This window comes from Anabrus simplex, chromosome 6 (assembly GCF_040414725.1).
Source record: "Anabrus simplex isolate iqAnaSimp1 chromosome 6, ASM4041472v1, whole genome shotgun sequence".
NCBI classification, from domain to species: domain Eukaryota; kingdom Metazoa; phylum Arthropoda; class Insecta; order Orthoptera; family Tettigoniidae; genus Anabrus; species Anabrus simplex.
In genome coordinates, this window is record NC_090270.1 from 245,595,577 (window position 1) to 245,616,359 (window position 20,783).

Sequence of the window (20,783 nt, forward strand, 5' to 3'; positions counted from 1 at the left end):
ATGGTCAGTGTTGAGGCCTTCGATTGATTCCCGGCCAGGTCGGGGATTTTAATCGCGTCTGATTAATTCTTCTGGCTCGGGGACTGGGTGTTTGTCCCATATTCATATTCAGACTACACACTAAACTATCAACCACCACAGAAATGCGCAATATTAATCACACCTCTCCACATAGGGTTGGCGTCAGTGAAGTCATCCGGCCGTAAAACAGTGTCAAATCCACATATGCGACACGGTTTGCTCCCGCGACCCCACGGGTAAGGGAAAAATCGGTCTAAGTAAAAAAATAAGAACAAACGTCCAATAATATTGCCCTGTGGGACCCACCTCTTAAATATTACAGGATCAGATAACACTTTGCCTACTCCAATTCTCAGAGTTCTATTTTCTAGAAATTTACCATCTCATTCAACCAACCACTCTCTTGTCTAATCCAATAGCCCTCATTTTTCTACTACTACTACTACTACTACTACTACTACTACTACTACTACTACTACTAAACGTTTTCATTCCTCCCCTGAAGGGAGAGGCGGGCCTCTTAGACGGTGACGCCGTCTCTCAAGCCGGGAGATTTGTTACGGTGAAGGAGAAGTGCTGAGATGGTGAGGGGGTGGGCGGCCGTGGCCTATACTACGAACTGTCCCGGCATTCGCCTTAGTGAAGGAGAATGGAAAACCACGGAAAACCATTCTCAGGACAGCCGACGGGTTGGACCAGGCGTGAAGTCCGGCACTGTGCTCCAGACCCGTCTCCCGAATGCAGAGGCGTAGAGCCACGGTAGAGCCGTGGCCAACTTTCCTCTGCTCGGTTGGCCGGTCAGAGTACAGAGCATATGGGACAACAACCCACTCTGCATCTATCGACGTAATTTTTGTCTGTAATCTCCCATGATATACCCTACCAAAGGCCTTGGATAAGGCAATAGCGATACAGGCCATTTGACCTCCTGATTCTAAATATCTGCTAAACTTGCTGAAATCCTACAAGTTGAGCCTCACTGGAATAATTACTTCGAAACCCGAACTAACTTATAAGTTATTTCCCAAACGTGTCTAATATCCTCACAAAGAATGCATTCCCAGAGCTTACAAACAATACATGTCAAGCTGACTGGCCTGTAACTATCCGCTTTACGTTCATCACTCTCTATCTTGTACACTGGGGCTACTGTAGCAACTCTCCATTCATTTGGTATCGCTCCCTCATACAAACAGTAATCAAATAAGTATTAAATATATGTATATGGCACTACATCCAACCCATTGCTTCAATATAATATGACCAGAAATCTTATCAATCTCATCTGCTTTTCTAGCTATCAACTTTGATACCTTTCTGTAAATCACTTTATTGCCATAGGTAAAGTCGCGAATTTCGCCAGTATTAGTCTACACCTCTATCTGAACATTATCCTTATATGCAAATACCTTCACACACTGCCGACTGAATACTCCTACCTTCTGTAAGTCCTCACATATACATTTCCGGTGTTCATTAATGATCCATGGAATGTCCTTCATGTAACCTCTTTCCGCGTTTAAGTATCGATACATATCCTTCCATTGCTCTCTAAAATTCGTAGGACTGCTGATTATGTTTGCCATCCTTAGTTGACATTTTTCTATTTTTTTCTAAATTCAAATTTTAGTAAGTTCCCTCAATCTCTCCTTACAGCCGCAAAAATTTCTAATTCGGACTATTCAGAAGGCTCCCTCTGTTAATCAATGAAAGAATATCCGCCTCTGAATCAGAAGATCGCGGTTTCATAACCGGCAGAGGCACAATACCTAACGCAAATTTAAGACCACCAACGAACATCAGATAATGAATTCCTGGTCCTACACTTATTGTACGAATTGATCTGCATATATTTTTGACTTATTCGTGTTGATATACAACTTATGAAAAAGAATCGTTCAAATACAAAATGTTTATGAGTTATAATTGTTTAAACATTTTTAGAACCTATAAAAGTACCCCACCTTTGGGTGTAAATTCCACCCTGTTCACTAAACTAACGCGGGTTTTATGGGTACTTAATTTTTTCTAAATATCTATCTGGTTCAGTGTATATTTCCGTAAAATCTGAAGGATGAAAGTATCACAGAATCGTTTTTCGGTATTTTTCACGATACACGCTTGCCAATTCGGGCGGTAACTGTAAACTTAAAGAAAAGACGGCAATCAGCTATAATAATCGATATTTAACATGTATCGACCCCTGCGATCTGATGAGCGAAGACTGTTCTACGTGAGGATTGCAATATGTGTGCCGGTAGCTCATTCCAAATATTTTTCCAGCATTTCTAATTACGATTATGTTTTTACTATTTAAATACGAATTTTTAAAAAGAATATCCCCGGAGAAAACGATCGTATGATATCTTCATCTTTCAGATTTTATGGCAATATACAGTCTATCGGAGAGTTATTTAGAAAAAAATAAATTAGCCATATAACTTCTATAGTTTAGTGAATAGGATGGTCTTTACACCCAAAATTATGGTAATATTATAGGTCCTCAAAAGTGTTTGAACCGAACAAGTTAGCCGTGCGCTTAGGGGCGCTCGGCTGTGAGTTTCCATTCGGGAGGTAGTGGGCTCGAACCCAACTGTCGGCAGCCCTGAAGATGGTTTTCCGTGGTTTCCCATTTTCACACCAGGCAAATGCTGGAATTTTACCTTAATAAAGGCCACGACCGCTTTCTTCCCACTCCCAGCCCTTTCCTATCCCTTCGTGGCCATTAGAAACCTATCTGCGTCAGTGAGATTTAAAACAAGTTGTAAAATAATGTTTGAGAAATTGTGACTCTTAAACCTCATTCGATATTTCAAGGGTTGTTTTTCAACACCGATAGGCCACAAAATATTTTTCAGACCAATTCGTACAATTGTAGGACCAGGAGTCCAATAACTGATTTTCGCTGGTGGTCTTAAACTTATGTTAGGTAGTGTAGTCGGATTTTTGAAGAGCAGATAAAAGGTTAATTTGACACTTCATGTCGTACGATGTGGTATTGTATATCTCTGATGATACGTTTGGTATTGACCCGAAAAAATAATTAAAACTCAGCCACGGATTGCCCAACAGGCATTCATTTCTCTACAATCGGGTAGAGTTTATTTTAAACTATCATATTGTACCCTGATGAGATAGGCCCTAGTTTCATGATTTGATTTTGATATGAGAAATACAGATATATTGGAATATTAAATAAATACAGTGTCAGTTTTGTGTGGACGGGAGAATTTCCACATGTTCGCGACTGTCCGGCGCCACCGTAAGCTTGTCATTAAGGGGAAGAAGGTTTCCTGGTCAAAAGATAAGAGGATTAAAATCTAGAGCTCACAACAACAGAATAATGACTACAAGGAAGTGAAAGAGTATATATTTCGGACCAAGGCCGAGCAAGATGCATCGCCAATACCGAGAATATGACGTACGGGTTTCGTCCACGCCCGAGGCATTTGGTGTGGCCACGTTTCACAGGGAGAGATTTCAAACTAACCAAAGCGGTCCTGACCAATGAGAAAATGTATCGTAGGCCCGCAGATAAACCAACATAAGAAAAACTCAGAGTGAACTCCAGTTAGCTTCTCCGATAACAATAATTAAATTATTCCAACCACATAATTGAATAGAGGGGATTTTTGTGATATCGTTCCCATGTTGATTAATTGTAATCATAATAAATTCAAGTATTGAATTCGTGGAAATGACCCACGCTATCTCGCCATTGGTCGAGATGAGCACGCCAGCAGGGACGCCGAGTTAGCGCGCGAAAGGTGGAGGACAGAAATTAAGTGATATTTCCATAATCACCGAACGATAGGAGTTCAGAATACGACACATGAATGTGTATCGCCAGTGTATTAAGTAGGATAAAGCAAGAGATCCAAATCCACCTGCATATGCCAATTTAGGAAACCAACCCCCCTCTCCAGGAAGTGACCGCGGATGACCCCGGCGGGAAATCAGATCGTCCATAAAAGTCCAGTAGCGGACCTCACATCACAGCAGTTCCTACCAGTACTCAGTCGTTTGAAGTCACCAGTTGTGACCGAGCGGACCTCACATCACTCAGTTCTTACCAGCACTCAGTTCTTACCAGTCACCAGTCGTTATCGGTCACCAGTCGTGTCAGTCGTAATGAAGTAGTTGAGACTCTGACACGTTGACTCTGTAAGTCAGTACCTCGGGACGTATTCGAAGTCAGTTAGAGCTGAAAGTACGTGAATTATTAGGAGAATGAATACGAACAGTGAAATTATCCATAGTACCGAGTGTGTATAATCAGTACAATTGTATGTTGAAATTAATGAATGTCATGTGTTTAAATAATAACTAACTAACGGAACGCCGATAGTACCTTTGGAAGGCAGTGTGCGGAGCCTGAAGTAAACACCTCAAGATAGACGGTGAATAACTATCCCGAGCAGGGAATTATAGGAGCTAGGCGATGATCAAGACGGCTTGAAAATAAACCAGGAAGTGCCGGTTGAAGACGCGATACGCGCCGGTTCAAATGAACGACATTTCGTCGTAATGTGTCACGACGTGTGTTTCGGGCGTATATGAAGAGTATATTGTGCGAGTGTCAGGGGTCTAGGAGCACCTATAAGTGTTTTTTTTGTTATTAGTATTCTTGTGTAAATTAGTGTAATAAGGTATTAATCATGGGTAGTCACCCAGAAGTGTTTTATTGTGTAAAATTTGTATTGTGCGACATGATGGACGTGTAAATCACCATGGGGCCGTAAGGCCTATATCTCCTCCGCTACGAGACAATGGAATTCTACATAGGAATGAGTACACAATTTTGATATTTAGGGGATGTTATCGCGACTAAACGGGGTTCAGTGTAAATTAATTATGGTTACTTAACATGGTCCGCTTCCCGAGTCCATGATTTTTATTTTTTTGTTAGACGGACGAACTAATTTATATTAACGTAATAATGGGTTAGATTAATTAATTTGAGTAATTGTTTGTTGTATATAATGTAAATATGGGATATATTTCTTTCAATTAATGCATGCTGTTTATAATACTTTGAATTAAGTTCATTTCAAGTGTTAAATTCCTTTTTTTGTGCTAACCCATTTATTTGAATTTCATTCACTGCGGTGATCATTTGTATTTTAATTAGGAATAATTTCTATTAGACAGCCAGATTATGAAAGAGCCAGAGTATGGAAGATTTGTGTTGCGTACGGAAGGTCATTAAAATACTAATAATAATCATGTTTGTGAGTCGACAAAGGAAAGTAAAATAATAATAATAATAATATTTGGGCGTGTGCAAGTTAAAGTATAATAATAATAATGACAGTGCTTCGTGAGTTAGCCAGTGCAAATATAATAATCAATGTGGAGATGACATGTAGCGTTAAAGACTTTCATTCGCGTAATCAGTTTAATTTTACGTTTTTGGACTTTAATTTAACCATTAAAATTTTGTTTAAGAGCGATATAGGCACGTGAATTAGAATGGTCACGATATGTTAAAAGCCCAGAATGATTTGAGCCCATATTTAGAGTTGGAAGTCATGAGGGACGAATATCCGGCGTGAAATAAGTTGAGCCGTATTGTTTGTAATGATGAAATAGATGAATCTCAAGGCCTAAGATGTTATAAATGCATATGCCGGTGTTCTTAGTGGTAGAATCCACGCACCGAGGATTATTTTATGAATTAAATGTTTGAAGAGTTCCGATGAAAGGAAATGGACTTCAAATTTGAAGGAATAGTTTAGCAATCGCCGGCATTGGAGGTATTTGCCCAGCCGCGATGTGCCATAGGTTGTGAGATGTGTCTTGGGAGGACAGGTGTCCCCATATAAAATTAACGGCAGTGCGAAGTTGAAGGTACGGTCCCGAATACCGTATTGTCCCGACCGATATAAAGCAGATCTTAGTGGTTCATAACGGGATTTAACATATGTGACTAAATTCTAAAGAGTGGAAATTAAAATATCATCTTTCCAATTCTTTTTAATTGTGTCCTAGAGAAAATAGTGAGAATTTGGAACGAAAAACTTATTGAACTCAACATTTCACCGATAAGGTTAGGAAGAGGAAACAAAAGGATTGAAATAAATTGTCTTGCATTTGCAGATGACTTTGCAATACTTTCTGAAAATGTGACATCTGCTGTAACCCAAGTAAATGTCTTGGAAAGAATCGCCAGCAGAACTGGCTTAAGAATTTCTGCAGAAAAAACAAAATTTTTAACAAATATTTGGGATGCACCAAAATTTCTGAAAACAGATATTGGCCAAATAGAGAGGGTAAAAAAATTCAAATATCTAGGGGAAATAATCCAAGAAAATGGTTTAGAAAAATCTGCAGTAGAGGAGAGGGTACATAAAATGGAGAGAGCTTATGGTGTCACCAAAGATATCTACAATAAAAGATGCCTATCAAAAAATGCAAAAATAAGGCATTACAACACAGTAGTGAAGCCAGAATGCCTATATGCAAGCGAGTGTCTGGCATTAAACTATAATTTAGATAAGCTAGAAATACTAGAAAGGCGAATCATGAGGAAAATATTAGGCCCACAAAACACAGTAGAAGGTTGGAAATTACGAAGTAATGCTGAAATATATCAAAAAATAGAAAATATATCAGATGTAATGAGGAAAAGGAGACTTATGTTTTTTGGACATTTATATCGAATGCAAGATAGTAGATTAACCAGTAAGATTTTCAGATATTTGTGGAGTAAGAAATCAACGACAAGCTGGGTCAACGAAGTAAGAAAGGATTTAGAAAAAAACAATATAACAACAGAAAAAATAAATAATAGAGAAGGCTTTCGGTTAAAAGTATTGAAAATAGAAGGATTCCAAGGTAGGAAAGTAAAAACGACTGGTTCAAAGTGGTCTGAAGACAGAAAGAAGAAACATAGTGAACAGATGAAAGCGTACTGGAAGAAAAGGAAAGAACAAAGAAGAAGGAATTGAAATTGGCACGTGGTCCTCTGGTGGCCCATTCGAAAGAAGAAGAAGAAGAAATATTAAGAAAAGTACTTTTTTTTTAAGAACAATTTTTTTTATATTTTGGACATAATAATGATGTTGGGAGATGAAATGAAAGATTTGAGATTTTTAACTAATAATAATAATAAATAAAATATTTGAAAAAGGAGAAGAAGAATAACCAATGAAGGTACTTTTTTTAAACTTATTTTTTTTGATGAAATTAATAAGAGCGAGAAGTTGAAGTATTATAGCGAGGTTGATTACGGGTTACGATAATCACGATTTCCACTATTAATAATAATAATAATAATAATAAAAATATTTATGAGGAAGCTGATCATTATATTGTGCAGATAAATTAGTAGGAAGAACTAACCTTCGTTTGAAACGTCGGCAAGGGTTGGCATATAATCATCCCGGATGACAAATGATAATAATCAAATACCGGATTATAATTGAAATTAATGATAATAATAAATTAATTGATGGTAGTCGAAGTATATGCTAATGATCAGACAGAGAATGGTAATGATATTATTTGATAATCATAGGAGGGTATGCTAGGGACAGTCATCCTGTGTCGAACTGCTCCGAACCACATGTTGGGTTTTCACGGGGAGATAGCGGTAGATACGTAAATAACCCACGGACGGCACATGTTTGCAGGGTCAGAGCAGAGTAATGAACCTTTCCGTACGTCTTGTCGTATTGACAAGTGTAAATATTAAAGTAGCTTTTGAGTTAATGAACTCTACCTGGTGTGTTTGTGAATCTGGAAATAATAGGCTAGAGTTTGTCCGTATTATAAATTCCCGTTTTTTCAAGGCGATAACATTTTCTACGGTGGGTGTCCGGCTCACCAGAATGTACATACCGGAAGTGTCTCATGTCCAAACGGAACGAGGAGACGACAGTAAAAAGTTACTGTCGTGCCTTCGTTTCCGAAAGAAGATCTCCAGCGGTGAAACGTCCAATCATACGGATGTGAATTCAATCCCCAGTAACCAATTGGGACGAATTCACCAGATGTTTTACACTACCAGAGTAGTGAGGTAAAATCCAAGTATTATGTCATTTATTTTTCAGGATTATAGTGTCACAATGTAAATTTGTCATCATGTGTAGTATGCAAAATAAGTGAATAAATTGCTCCTCATTGCAATTTCAATAGGAAACAGCTTCCATATCTTTTCATTGTAGTTAGTCTAGTATGCCCATGGAATTTAAGTTGTCACTTCCCATTCCTATTGTGGAGTCAGAATTTTGTATCCATGAATGAGTCGTCCCCCGTAACCTTAAATTTTCATGCCCCGTTCATCCCTGTGTTCATTTGATGCGCCGATATATATATTTTTTTGATATAAAATTTTTTTAATTCGTTTTCGAACTGATCACCCCTGAGATAAATGCTAGTCTGGGACTCAGGAGGTGGGCGGGTGCAAAATGGCGCCCAACGTAAAAGGGCCTATTGTATCATGTTTGAGCAACGGGTGACTTTATAATTTTTTTTACAAAAAAAAAAATCTGAATTTTTTTGTTGTATTAGCGACGATATCATTAGCGAGCAGCTCAGTGCCCGATTGCATTATAGATAGGCCCAGTTGTTTAACTTAAATGTAAACCCAATCGGGATATTTAATAAAATTTTGACCGCATCACGGTTAAGTTAAATAGTGGTTTTTGATATGTCAAGTAGTAATTCATGTTAAAGTAAGGTTAGTTTCGAACGGGGCTAGACTTGATAATTATACAAGAGTAGTTTATTGCTATAAAGACTCATTAAATTAATAATTCCCTATTCTATGAAATTAAAAGTTATTGTGATTTAGTGAGACTCCACATAAATGTAACTATCCATGGGCAGGAATTTTATATAGGCAAAATTTATTAGGAATACTGTATTTGGTAAAAATATGACTGAGAACCAGATTCAAGTATTAATAAAAAGATAATGGAACTGTGTAAGTTAAATTTAAATTATTTCAAGACAGGTGACTTCAAGGTTTTCGTCATGGTATTATCGATTGTTGTTGTTGTTGTCATAGTCGGGAATGACTGATGATATATAATTCAGGCATAATAAGCACGTGATGGCAATTAATATGCAAATTTGAATTACGTTATATAAATTATTCGCTATGTGAAAGCGAAAAATATTGTTTTGGTTTTGAATTTGGAAATTTAAAAATTCTAGAAAATATTAACGAGGATATAACCGTATGATAGGGCCTAGACCCAAAATTGTCGTAATCGTGTGCGATAGGATGAAAGGCTGATCGGCCCTCTTTTCTCATTTGATATAATGTCAGACGAAGGTGGGGAGCATCCCCAAGGTGAACAGTTAGAAGGACAGGGAGAGGTGAAAGCTCTCACTTTGGAAGATTTGATGCGAGTTTTGGCTATAACTACGGAACAAATTCAGGCCGCTAATGTTTCTACTAAACAGGAACTGACATCTATAGTTCAGGCCGCTAGTGTTTCTACTAGACAGGAACTGACGGAACAAATACATGCCGCTAATAGTTCGTTAGAAATGAAAGTGGACAAGGTGCAGGCCGCTAGTGTTTCTTTGGAAAATAAAGTCGATATGGTACAGGCCGCGTGTGAATTTAATAAAATAAAACTCACAGAACAAATAGCTGAGGTTCATGCCGCCAGTATATCACTAGGACAGGAATTACGGGACCGAATGACCCAAGTCCAGGAGGCGTGTCATTTCGCTAAGGACGAATTGAAAGGGCATATCGACTCTTGTATTATTAGTGTCAATGAAAAGGTTGACCGATTCAGGGATGAGGCGTTACTAGAACGTAACGAAATTAAGGAGAAATTAAAGGCCAGTATTCAGGAGATTTCAGCTCAGAGGTTGGTCGACCGCGAAGATTTAAAGGCGCACATCGAAGAGGTGAGGGGTGAATGTCGCAAGGAAAACGATATCATCCGAAGCCACGTGGAAAGTAAAGGTGCATATACTGCAAATACTTTGGACAGGCACGAAAAGGGAATCGATGAGTTACGAGGTGAAACTGTTCGTACCCTAGTACTAGTAGCCGGTCTCAGAAATGAAATTCAGGATATAAAGACGAATTCGGAAGATCGTAGCCGTAGACTCGCACAGTGTGAGGAGGCAAATATAGCATTGTTCAGAAAGACTGATGGGTTAGCGGAACAAAGCCAGACGATCGCTGACACAGAGGTCAGAATAGTGGAACAATTTAAGGTCCACACGAGGCAGAATTCAGTGTCCAAGCAAATGCCCGACAGTAATACCGAAAGGCTGGAAGAAATTAGAAAGGATCTGGAACAGGTCAAGGCCAGGTTAGAACAGCCAGGGTCACTTCAGGACTTCCATCTCCAGTACCGAGAGTTCGAGACCCCAGACAATCAGGGCTTTCATAAAAAGGAAGGCATGTCACAAGCCGATACGACCGGACTTAAGTTTGAAGTAGGAGACGGATCGTCATCATCATCAAATGCCCTTCCGACATCTGTGGTCCACGTCATCAAAATGTCAGACGACAAACCACCTAGATACGACGCCCGAGGACATATAACCCCTAAAGGCTTCATCCGCGAGATCACTAACTATATTAGTGAAAATAAAATTCCGGCGGAGCGGCAATTACGAACTGTAGAGAAGTTTTTGGACGGAGTACCTGCAATGTGGTTCAGGGCCTTCTTATACACATTCGAGGATTTCATAGGATTCCGACAGGCGTTTTTACAAAAATTCTGGAGTATCCAAGAACAGCAAGATCTTAGGTTGGAGTTGTATTCTAGACGTTATTCAACATCGTCCCCAACTAAATATTCAGAGTATTTCGTATCCCAATTTCATAAGATGCGGGAATTAGACAATCCGGTCAGTGAAACAGAACTCATTAGCGCTATCGGGAAGCAGTTACCATTTGAGGTCCAACGGATGATGATTGCGTCGAATATTCAGACTGCAGTGCAAGCGGAAGCTTTGTTACGTCAATTAGATCAGACCACGTATCACTCTAACCAGAGGCAACCCAGGCCTAGAGAGCAACAGATAAATAACGTCGAGAGGCAGACGGAAACTAGAACCATCTGTACTAGAAGTCAAGGAACGAGTACCGATCCAGAACCCAAGAGGATGTATGATCCAGGATGGAGACCCCGACAATGGAATCACGGAGGAGGATTTGCGGAAAGCAACCGGCAAATGAATCATGTTAAATTCCATGACGAAAGGGGATACCGTGGACATCGGAATGGAAGGAGCGAAACTCAGCCGTACCACCGAAGAAATCAGAATAACCGAAGGCCTTACACGGAGGAATACCGTAGAAATGGGGACGATCGACACCCAGAAACCCAGCAGTACCTCGATGAGCTGAAGAAGAGGAAATGGAAGGAGGCAATCCAAAATCATGACCGAAAGGATGACAAGCCATGTAGTGTTTGGGACCGAGACGATGGGAAACCATACATAGAGGCGACGATACAAACTATGGAGGAGCTACATCAGGAGACCAAGCAATATTTAGAAGACAAATGGAAGAAGGAGGCAAATGGTGGTCGCGACGGGGAAAGGAACGCGCCGTTGTCACATTCGCAATATAGTAGCCAGCTAAATCCAAACGCCCCTAGATTCGAGGACTAACGACAACTCGGAGCTAGGAGGAAAACGAGAGAATTTGAATAAGGCAGAGGACGACCAAGAAGAAGACGAGGACGAAGGAGAGGATGAAGAAGGAGACGGAAGAGAAGAAGAAGTCCAGCTGATCCATAGGCAAATAGAAGCAAGACCATGCCCAGAATGCGGAGAGATCGACAGTGATGTCCAAGATTTCGTTAACAGGATCCACATGATTCAACGAGAGAATGAAGAATTGAGACTCAATAACCACAATCTGCGGGACGAGATCAGTCACCATCGAAAAGGAACGAAAGCAGTAATCAAATCATGATGAAAGTATGATGCGGATATATAAAAAAATCTCATGATTATCACAAGATTTTTTTTACCGAGCAACAGGAAAATGTACCCTGATGAGATAGGCCCTAGTTTCATGATTTGATTTTGATATGAGAAATACAGATATATTGGAATATTAAATAAATACAGTGTCAGTTTTGTGTGGACGGGAGAATTTCCACATGTTCGCGACTGTCCGGCGCCACCGTAAGCTTGTCATTAAGGGGAAGAAGGTTTCCTGGTCAAAAGATAAGAGGATTAAAATCTAGAGCTCACAACAACAGAATAATGACTACAAGGAAGTGAAAGAGTATATATTTCGGACCAAGGCCGAGCAAGATGCATCGCCAATACCGAGAATATGACGTACGGGTTTCGTCCACGCCCGAGGCATTTGGTGTGGCCACGTTTCACAGGGAGAGATTTCAAACTAACCAAAGCGGTCCTGACCAATGAGAAAATGTATCGTAGGCCCGCAGATAAACCAACATAAGAAAAACTCAGAGTGAACTCCAGTTAGCTTCTCCGATAACAATAATTAAATTATTCCAACCACATAATTGAATAGAGGGGATTTTTGTGATATCGTTCCCATGTTGATTAATTGTAATCATAATAAATTCAAGTATTGAATTCGTGGAAATGACCCACGCTATCTCGCCATTGGTCGAGATGAGCACGCCATCAGGGACGCCGAGTTAGCGCGCGAAAGGTGGAGGACAGAAATTAAGTGATATTTCCATAATCACCGAACGATAGGAGTTCAGAATACGACACATGAATGTGTATCGCCAGTGTATTAAGTAGGATAAAGCAAGAGATCCAAATCCACCTGCATATGCCAATTTAGGAAACCAACCCCCCTCTCCAGGAAGTGACCGCGGATGACCCCGGCGGGAAATCAGATCGTCCATAAAAGTCCAGTAGCGGACCTCACATCACAGCAGTTCCTACCAGTACTCAGTCGTTTGAAGTCACCAGTTGTGACCGAGCGGACCTCACATCACTCAGTTCTTACCAGCACTCAGTTCTTACCAGTCACCAGTCGTTATCGGTCACCAGTCGTGTCAGTCGTAATGAAGTAGTTGAGACTCTGACACGTTGACTCTGTAAGTCAGTACCTCGGGACGTATTCGAAGTCAGTTAGAGCTGAAAGTACGTGAATTATTAGGAGAATGAATACGAACAGTGAAATTATCCATAGTACCGAGTGTGTATAATCAGTACAATTGTATGTTGAAATTAATGAATGTCATGTGTTTAAATAATAACTAACTAACGGAACGCCGATAGTACCTTTGGAAGGCAGTGTGCGGAGCCTGAAGTAAACACCTCAAGATAGACGGTGAATAACTATCCGAGCAGGGAATTATAGGAGCTAGGCGATGATCAAGACGGCTTGAAAATAAACCAGGAAGTGCCGGTTGAAGACGCGATACGCGCCGGTTCAAATGAACGACATTTCGTCGTAATGTGTCACGACGTGTGTTTCGGGCGTATATGAAGAGTATATTGTGCGAGTGTCAGGGGTCTAGGAGCACCTATAAGTGTTTTTTTTGTTATTAGTATTCTTGTGTAAATTAGTGTAATAAGGTATTAATCATGGGTAGTCACCCAGAAGTGTTTTATTGTGTAAAATTTGTATTGTGCGACATGATGGACGTGTAAATCACCATGGGGCCGTAAGGCCTATATCTCCTCCGCTACGAGACAATGGAATTCTACATAGGAATGAGTACACAATTTTGATATTTAGGGGATGTTATCGCGACTAAACGGGGTTCAGTGTAAATTAATTATGGTTACTTAACATGGTCCGCTTCCCGAGTCCATGATTTTTATTTTTTTGTTAGACGGACGAACTAATTTATATTAACGTAATAATGGGTTAGATTAATTAATTTGAGTAATTGTTTGTTGTATATAATGTAAATATGGGATATATTTCTTTCAATTAATGCATGCTGTTTATAATACTTTGAATTAAGTTCATTTCAAGTGTTAAATTCTTTTTTTTGTGCTAACCCATTTATTTGAATTTCATTCACTGCGGTGATCATTTGTATTTTAATTAGGAATAATTTCTATTAGACAGCCAGATTATGAAAGAGCCAGAGTATGGAAGATTTGTGTTGCGTACGGAAGGTCATTAAAATACTAATAATAATCATGTTTGTGAGTCGACAAAGGAAAGTAAAATAATAATAATAATAATAATATTTGGGCGTGTGCAAGTTAAAGTATAATAATAATAATGATAGTGCTTCGTGAGTTAGCCAGTGCAAATATAATAATCAATGTGGAGATGACATGTAGCGTTAAAGACTTTCATTCGCGTAATCAGTTTAATTTTACGTTTTTGGACTTTAATTTAACCATTAAAATTTTGTTTAAGAGCGATATAGGCACGTGAATTAGAATGGTCACGATATGTTAAAAGCCCAGAATGATTTGAGCCCATATTTAGAGTTGGAAGTCATGAGGGACGAATATCCGGCGTGAAATAAGTTGAGCCGTATTGTTTGTAATGATGAAATAGATGAATCTCAAGGCCTAAGATGATATAAATGCATATGCCGGTGTTCTTAGTGGTAGAATCCACGCACCGAGGATTATTTTATGAATTAAATGTTTGAAGAGTTCCGATGAAAGGAAATGGACTTCAAATTTGAAGGAATAGTTTAGCAATCGCCGGCATTGGAGGTATTTGCCCAGCCGCGATGTGCCATAGGTTGTGAGATGTGTCTTGGGAGGACAGGTGTCCCCATATAAAATTAACGGCAGTGCGAAGTTGAAGGTACGGTCCCGAATACCGTATTGTCCCGACCGATATAAAGCAGATCTTAGTGGTTCATAACGGGATTTAACATATGTGACTAAATTCTAAAGAGTGGAAATTAAAATATCATCTTTCCATTTTTAATAATAATAATAATAATAATAATAATAAATATTAAGAAAAGTACTTTTTTTTGAAGAACAATTTTTTTTATATTTTGGACATAATAATGATGTTGGGAGATGAAATGAAAGATTTGAGATTTTTAACTAATAATAATAATAAATAAAATATTTGAAAAAGGAGAAGAAGAATAACCAATGAAGGTACTTTTTTAAACTTATTTTTTTTGATGAAATTAATAAGAGCGAGAAGTTGAAGTATTATAGCGAGGTTGATTACGGGTTACGATAATCACGATTTCCACTATTAATAATAATAATAATAATAATAAAAATATTTATGAGGAAGCTGATCATTATATTGTGCAGATAAATTAGTAGGAAGAACTAACCTTCGTTTGAAACGTCGGCAAGGGTTGGCATATAATCATCCCGGATGACAAATGATAATAATCAAATACCGGATTATAATTGAAATTAATGATAATAATAAATTAATTGATGGTAGTCGAAGTATATGCTAATGATCAGACAGAGAATGGTAATGATATTATTTGATAATCATAGGAGGGTATGCTAGGGACAGTCATCCTGTGTCGAACTGCTCCGAACCACATGTTGGGTTTTCACGGGGAGATAGCGGTAGATACGTAAATAACCCACGGACGGCACATGTTTGCAGGGTCAGAGCAGAGTAATGAACCTTTCCGTACGTCTTGTCGTATTGACAAGTGTAAATATTAAAGTAGCTTTTGAGTTAATGAACTCTACCTGGTGTGTTTGTGAATCTGGAAATAATAGGCTAGAGTTTGTCCGTATTATAAATTCCCGTTTTTTCAAGGCGATAACATTTTCTACGGTGGGTGTCCGGCTCACCAGAATGTACATACCGGAAGTGTCTCATGTCCAAACGGAACGAGGAGACGACAGTAAAAAGTTACTGTCGTGCCTTCGTTTCCGAAAGAAGATCTCCAGCGGTGAAACGTCCAATCATACGGATGTGAATTCGATCCCCAGTAACCAATTGGGACGAATTCACCAGATGTTTTACACTACCAGAGTAGTGAGGTAAAATCCAAGTATTATGTCATTTATTTTTCAGGATTATAGTGTCACAATGTAAATTTGTCATCATGTGTAGTATGCAAAATAAGTGAATAAATTGCTCCTCATTGCAATTTCAATAGGAAACAGCTTCCATATCTTTTCATTGTAGTTAGTCTAGTATGCCCATGGAATTTAAGTTGTCACTTCCCATTCCTATTGTGGAGTCAGAATTTTGTATCCATGAATGAGTCGTCCCCCGTAACCTTAAATTTTCATGCCCCGTTCATCCCTGTGTTCATTTGATGCGCCGATATATATATTTTTTTGATATAAAATTTTTTTTAATTCGTTTTCGAACTGATCACCCCTGAGATAAATGCTAGTCTGGGACTCAGGAGGTGGGCGGGTGCAATATGTACCCGTTCTTTGCACGGGAATTGGTAATCGATTTCACGATTCGTTCATGAATTTATGCGAAGTTACACGCCTGTATCCGAACGTTTAATGCGGCATATTAAACTGATGTTCTTGTACGAAAGCACGCAGCAGAAACGATAAAGCTGAACAGAGTGGAAACAGAATGGGGTAGATCACAGGGTTTATTGAACGATACAGTTCTTGGTCCGAAGTTGTGCGTAATTCTCCCTATTTCTCGGTTACATGTTGTTGCTCATCTGAAACCGGCAGTGGCAATGTGACTGAAAACTCATGAAACCAATCGTTGATGATCACCTCTCTTATTATCTGTTCGATCGAAAAGAGTAAAATGGCTCTTTAATTAAACCATTTAACCCAACTTTAAATGACATGGCAGCCTGTAAAACAGTCCATTAATGACAACTCCCTTGTTAACCTCCTACCGAAAAGTTGTACATGAGAAAAACTTCTTTAGAAATTGATTTCCATTAAGGCTGGTAGTTTTCCATTAATTTTGGTCATGTATACTTTGCGGGGCCGGCCCCGTGGTGTAGGGGTAGCGTGCCTGCCTCTTACCCGGAGGCCCCGGGTTCGATTCCCGGCCAGGTCAGGGATTTTTACCTGGATCTGAGGGCTCGTTCGAGATCTACTTAGCCTACGTGATTAGAAATGAGGAGCTATCTGACGGTGAGATAGCGGCCCCGGTCTAGAAAACCAAGAATAACGGCCGAGAGGAATCGTCGTGCTGACCACACGACATCTCGTAACCTGCAGGCTTTCGGGCTGAGCAGCGGTCACTTGGTAGGCCAAGGCCCTTCAAGGACTGTAGTGCCATAGGGTTTAGTTTGTTTAAACTTTGCGGGAGGGTAAAAATCACTGTTTCGACTTCCTCTAAACCCCCAAACCAATCCGGGATTAGAAAGAATATTGACCCTAATACCTAACCAAGGACAGATATAATGTTTGGTAGAAATATATAGAGTAGTTTCCCAGTTATAAGAACTCAACAAACGACAAGCAGACAAAACGACAAAAAAGGTTTTAAAAAATTCGCTTGAACTTAGACTGAGAAACGGTCCGTTAATGATATCTCCCTTATTAACACTCGTATTGAAATGATGCCCATGAGGGAAAAGTTTTAGAAATTTATTTTCATGAACGTAGGTAGAATTCCATTAAGTTTGGTTGTGTATATTTTGTAGGAGTGCAAAATCACGATTTCGGTTTAATAAAAACAACAGTCATTTCAGGGATTTAGAAACAATATTGGCCCTAAAACCTACCCAAGGACAGGTGGATTCTAAATATGAAGTTTGGTAGAACTATATACAATAGTTTTCAAGTTATAAGAACTCAAACTAACAAACAAACAAACAAACAAACAAACATACATACATGCAAACAGACAAACGGACACCAAAGCTAAAAAAAATATACAGATGATCATTATTACACTTGAAACGGAGAACTGAATAAAAATTTCGTCAAAATAGTGTCTGTACAGACACACGGTCGTTACGATGTTATTTATATAGATAAGGAATCTACTCCACGTGGGCTGTGTCCACAGGTATATTTTGTGGGAGAGTAAAATCACTGTTTCGGTTTCCTATGAACCCCCAGACACTCCAGATATTTGAAATGCTATGGACCTTAAAAGCTACCTTTGGACAGGGGGATGCTAAATATGAAGTTTGGTTAAAATAGTTCCAATAGTTTTGCAGTTATACAGTATATGCTTTACCCAGACCCGCTTGTAGGCTAAGTTCGCTCCACCTTAGAGTGAAAAATGGGCCGTTAATGATATCTCCCTTATTAATCCTCGCATCGAAATGATGCATTGAGAAAAAGTTTTAGAAATTGAGTTCCAGGAAGGCAGGTAGATTTCCATTAAGTTTGGTTGTGTATATTTTGTGGCAGTGCAAAATCACTGTTTCGGTTTCGTATAAACCCCCAGTCATTTTAGGGATTTAAAAACATTATTGGCCCTAAAACCTACCCAAGGACATGTGGATTCTAAATATGCAGTTTTGTAGAAATATATCCAGTAGTTTCCAAGTTATAAGAAATCATATAAAGAAACAGACAAACAGGCACCAAAGCTAAAAAATATGCAGATGGTCATTATTACACCTGAAACGGAGAACTGAATAAACATTTCGCCAAAACAGTCAATGTAAAGACACACGTTCGTTACGATTTTATTTATATAGATTTTGTGTGACAATTGCTAGCCTGGTGCAGTCCTTGTAAGGCAGGCCTTCCAACGAGGGTGGGCGGCATCTGGTGTGTATGGGAAACTTCCTGTGTTTTGTGACGTGAATGAGTCGCGGGGTTGTAGGAGACAACACAAACACAGAGTCTACGAGCCATGAGAATTTATCATTCAGGACCAAAATCACCGACCCAGCCAGGAATCGTATCAAAAGCCGTCTGAACCGAAGGTCATTACGCTTACCAGGTATTCAATCTAATAAAACAGAACAACGGAATTGACAGCCATATCAAGATGTCTGTGTACGGTATCTGTAATTATTATTATTATTATTATTATTATTATTATTATTATTATTATTATTATTCACATCAAATTATAATTACTTACGATTTTAATAGACGCCAATGGCTCTATAGAGCGTTTATTTGAACCTGTCAGTAAATCAACTAGCACGGATCTCTCATATTCGAATACTAGTTAAATCTCAACCAACTGTACCCAGAATTCGAACACGCAACTTTCAACATGGAAGGTGACCGTATTAACAAGCAAATTATACAGCCTATTCTTCTTCTTCTTCTTCTTCTTCTTCTTCTTCTTCTTCCATTGCGTGTCCCACACCTTGATCCGAACTGTGTGGTACGTGTTGACTTGACCGTGTTTTACAGCCGGATGCCCTTCCTGACGCCAACCCTATGTGGAGGGATGGATTCACTATTGCGCAGTGTGTTGTGTGTGTGTGTGTGTGTGTGTGTGTATGAACAGGAGTGTGATGAGACAAACATAAATACCCCGTATCCAAGTCAAAGAAATTAACTAATCCTGGACTCTGCTGGGAACCGAACCAATGGCCCTCTGAATCGAAGGCTATGACGCTGACCATTCAGCCAAGGAGTCGGATCGCACTACAGAGCTGATCTGGTGATAATATTAAGGTATTAAGTATATCAAAACTGACCTTTCACTCGCCACATAACCTGTGTGTTCAAAAGCAAGATACAGTCACACCGGAGGAAGAGGCTAGATGTAGTAATTCCTCAGTGGGAGAGTCGCCATTGAAGTGTGTTTCCTCATGAGTTGTATCATCACTACTTCAACATGCCTTCCAGTCACTGATTACTTCACTTGTAAGAAATTTCCTATCAAGTCAGAAGCATGCGCACCAGAATTAATGTCTTACATTCAAACAATATGTGAATGGGCTCTTAACAGCCTAAAGGGTTTCAAAACTTCTTAATGACTAACAGAAGAAAGGTCTCGTTAAATATAATGTTATACACGATTAGGTTTTACCGAACGAATGTGTAGTCACATGCGAAACCATCAAAGAATCAGCAATAGACTTTCAACATCTTGCAATGTTGTTGAGGTCCGGATACGACTTGAAGGTTATATATCTATTAACTCACCTGAAGTAGCTGCGAAGGTGAGCTGCATGCTGTCTCTGTTACTATCTGGAAACAACTGTACACAGGAGTTGTCAGAGCCGCAGTATATACCGCCGGACTGGATGACGTTATCACCGCGTTGTAGCAAGCCCGTGTATCCGGAGCTTCACGTCGTCAATTCTCTTACCATCTTCACCTGATTAACCACGATAAGCTACAAGAACGTGCACATTACAATCTGCAGTTGTTTCCGTCCCGTATTCCCCCAGTGATTCATGCCTACAAAACGTACGCGAGCAGACCTCCCACGGGGGCGTGGTGCTTCCCAGCGAGACCTAGTGACTGCACGAGCTCATTGAGCAGCTCACATTCTCCTATCAGCAGTTGAATAGAACCGGAACGTGACATTTTACTCTGGCAGGGCTGTGCCGCCATCTCTTTCCCCTCCCCACTCGGTCTAGGTGTATAATAATAATAATAATAATAATAATAATAATAATAATAATAATAATAATAATAATAATAATCCGATGACAATTGGCTGAATAGAAATCTGCTTCCGAAAGAGAACGATAGGGTAGTGAAAATCAGATATTGCGAAAACCTCCATAAATACCTGGGTTGTCAGATATATCTGTCTCATCGTGGCCCCTGAACGCTAGTTCAAACAGCCCACAGAGCTTAACAGCGTACTAAGAACGTATCGATTCTTCGAAACCTTTTTGTTTGTTTAATTTTAAGTCAAATTGGCAACAGATATCTACTCTAGCAAGCCTCCGTGGGTCAGGCGCTAGCGCGCCGGTCTCTCACCTCTGGGTTCCGTGATTCAAATCCCGGTCACTCCATGTGAGATTTGTGCTGGACAAAGCGGAGGCGGG

At 39.5% G+C, this 20,783-nt stretch overlaps 1 protein-coding gene across 2 annotated transcripts in view; it reads right to left on the bottom strand.

Moving 5' to 3' along the window:
• The window catches only part of LOC136875693 (leukocyte elastase inhibitor), an 86,652-nt gene extending 66,428 nt beyond the window's left edge, over positions 1-20,224 (bottom strand). The window contains exons 1-2 of one of the 2 annotated variants that reach the window (XM_067149252.2): positions 19,927-19,968; positions 19,476-19,656 (exon numbers count right to left, since the gene is read on the bottom strand). In XM_067149252.2, the coding sequence (XP_067005353.1) occupies positions 19,476-19,491 (16 nt within the window). In that variant the 5' untranslated portion in view covers positions 19,492-19,656; positions 19,927-19,968. Of the gene's footprint in view, positions 1-19,475; positions 19,657-19,926 lie in introns of both variants that reach the window. The other variant, XM_067149251.2, reaches the window with a different exon arrangement.
• Between the last annotated feature and the right edge of the window lie 559 nt (positions 20,225-20,783).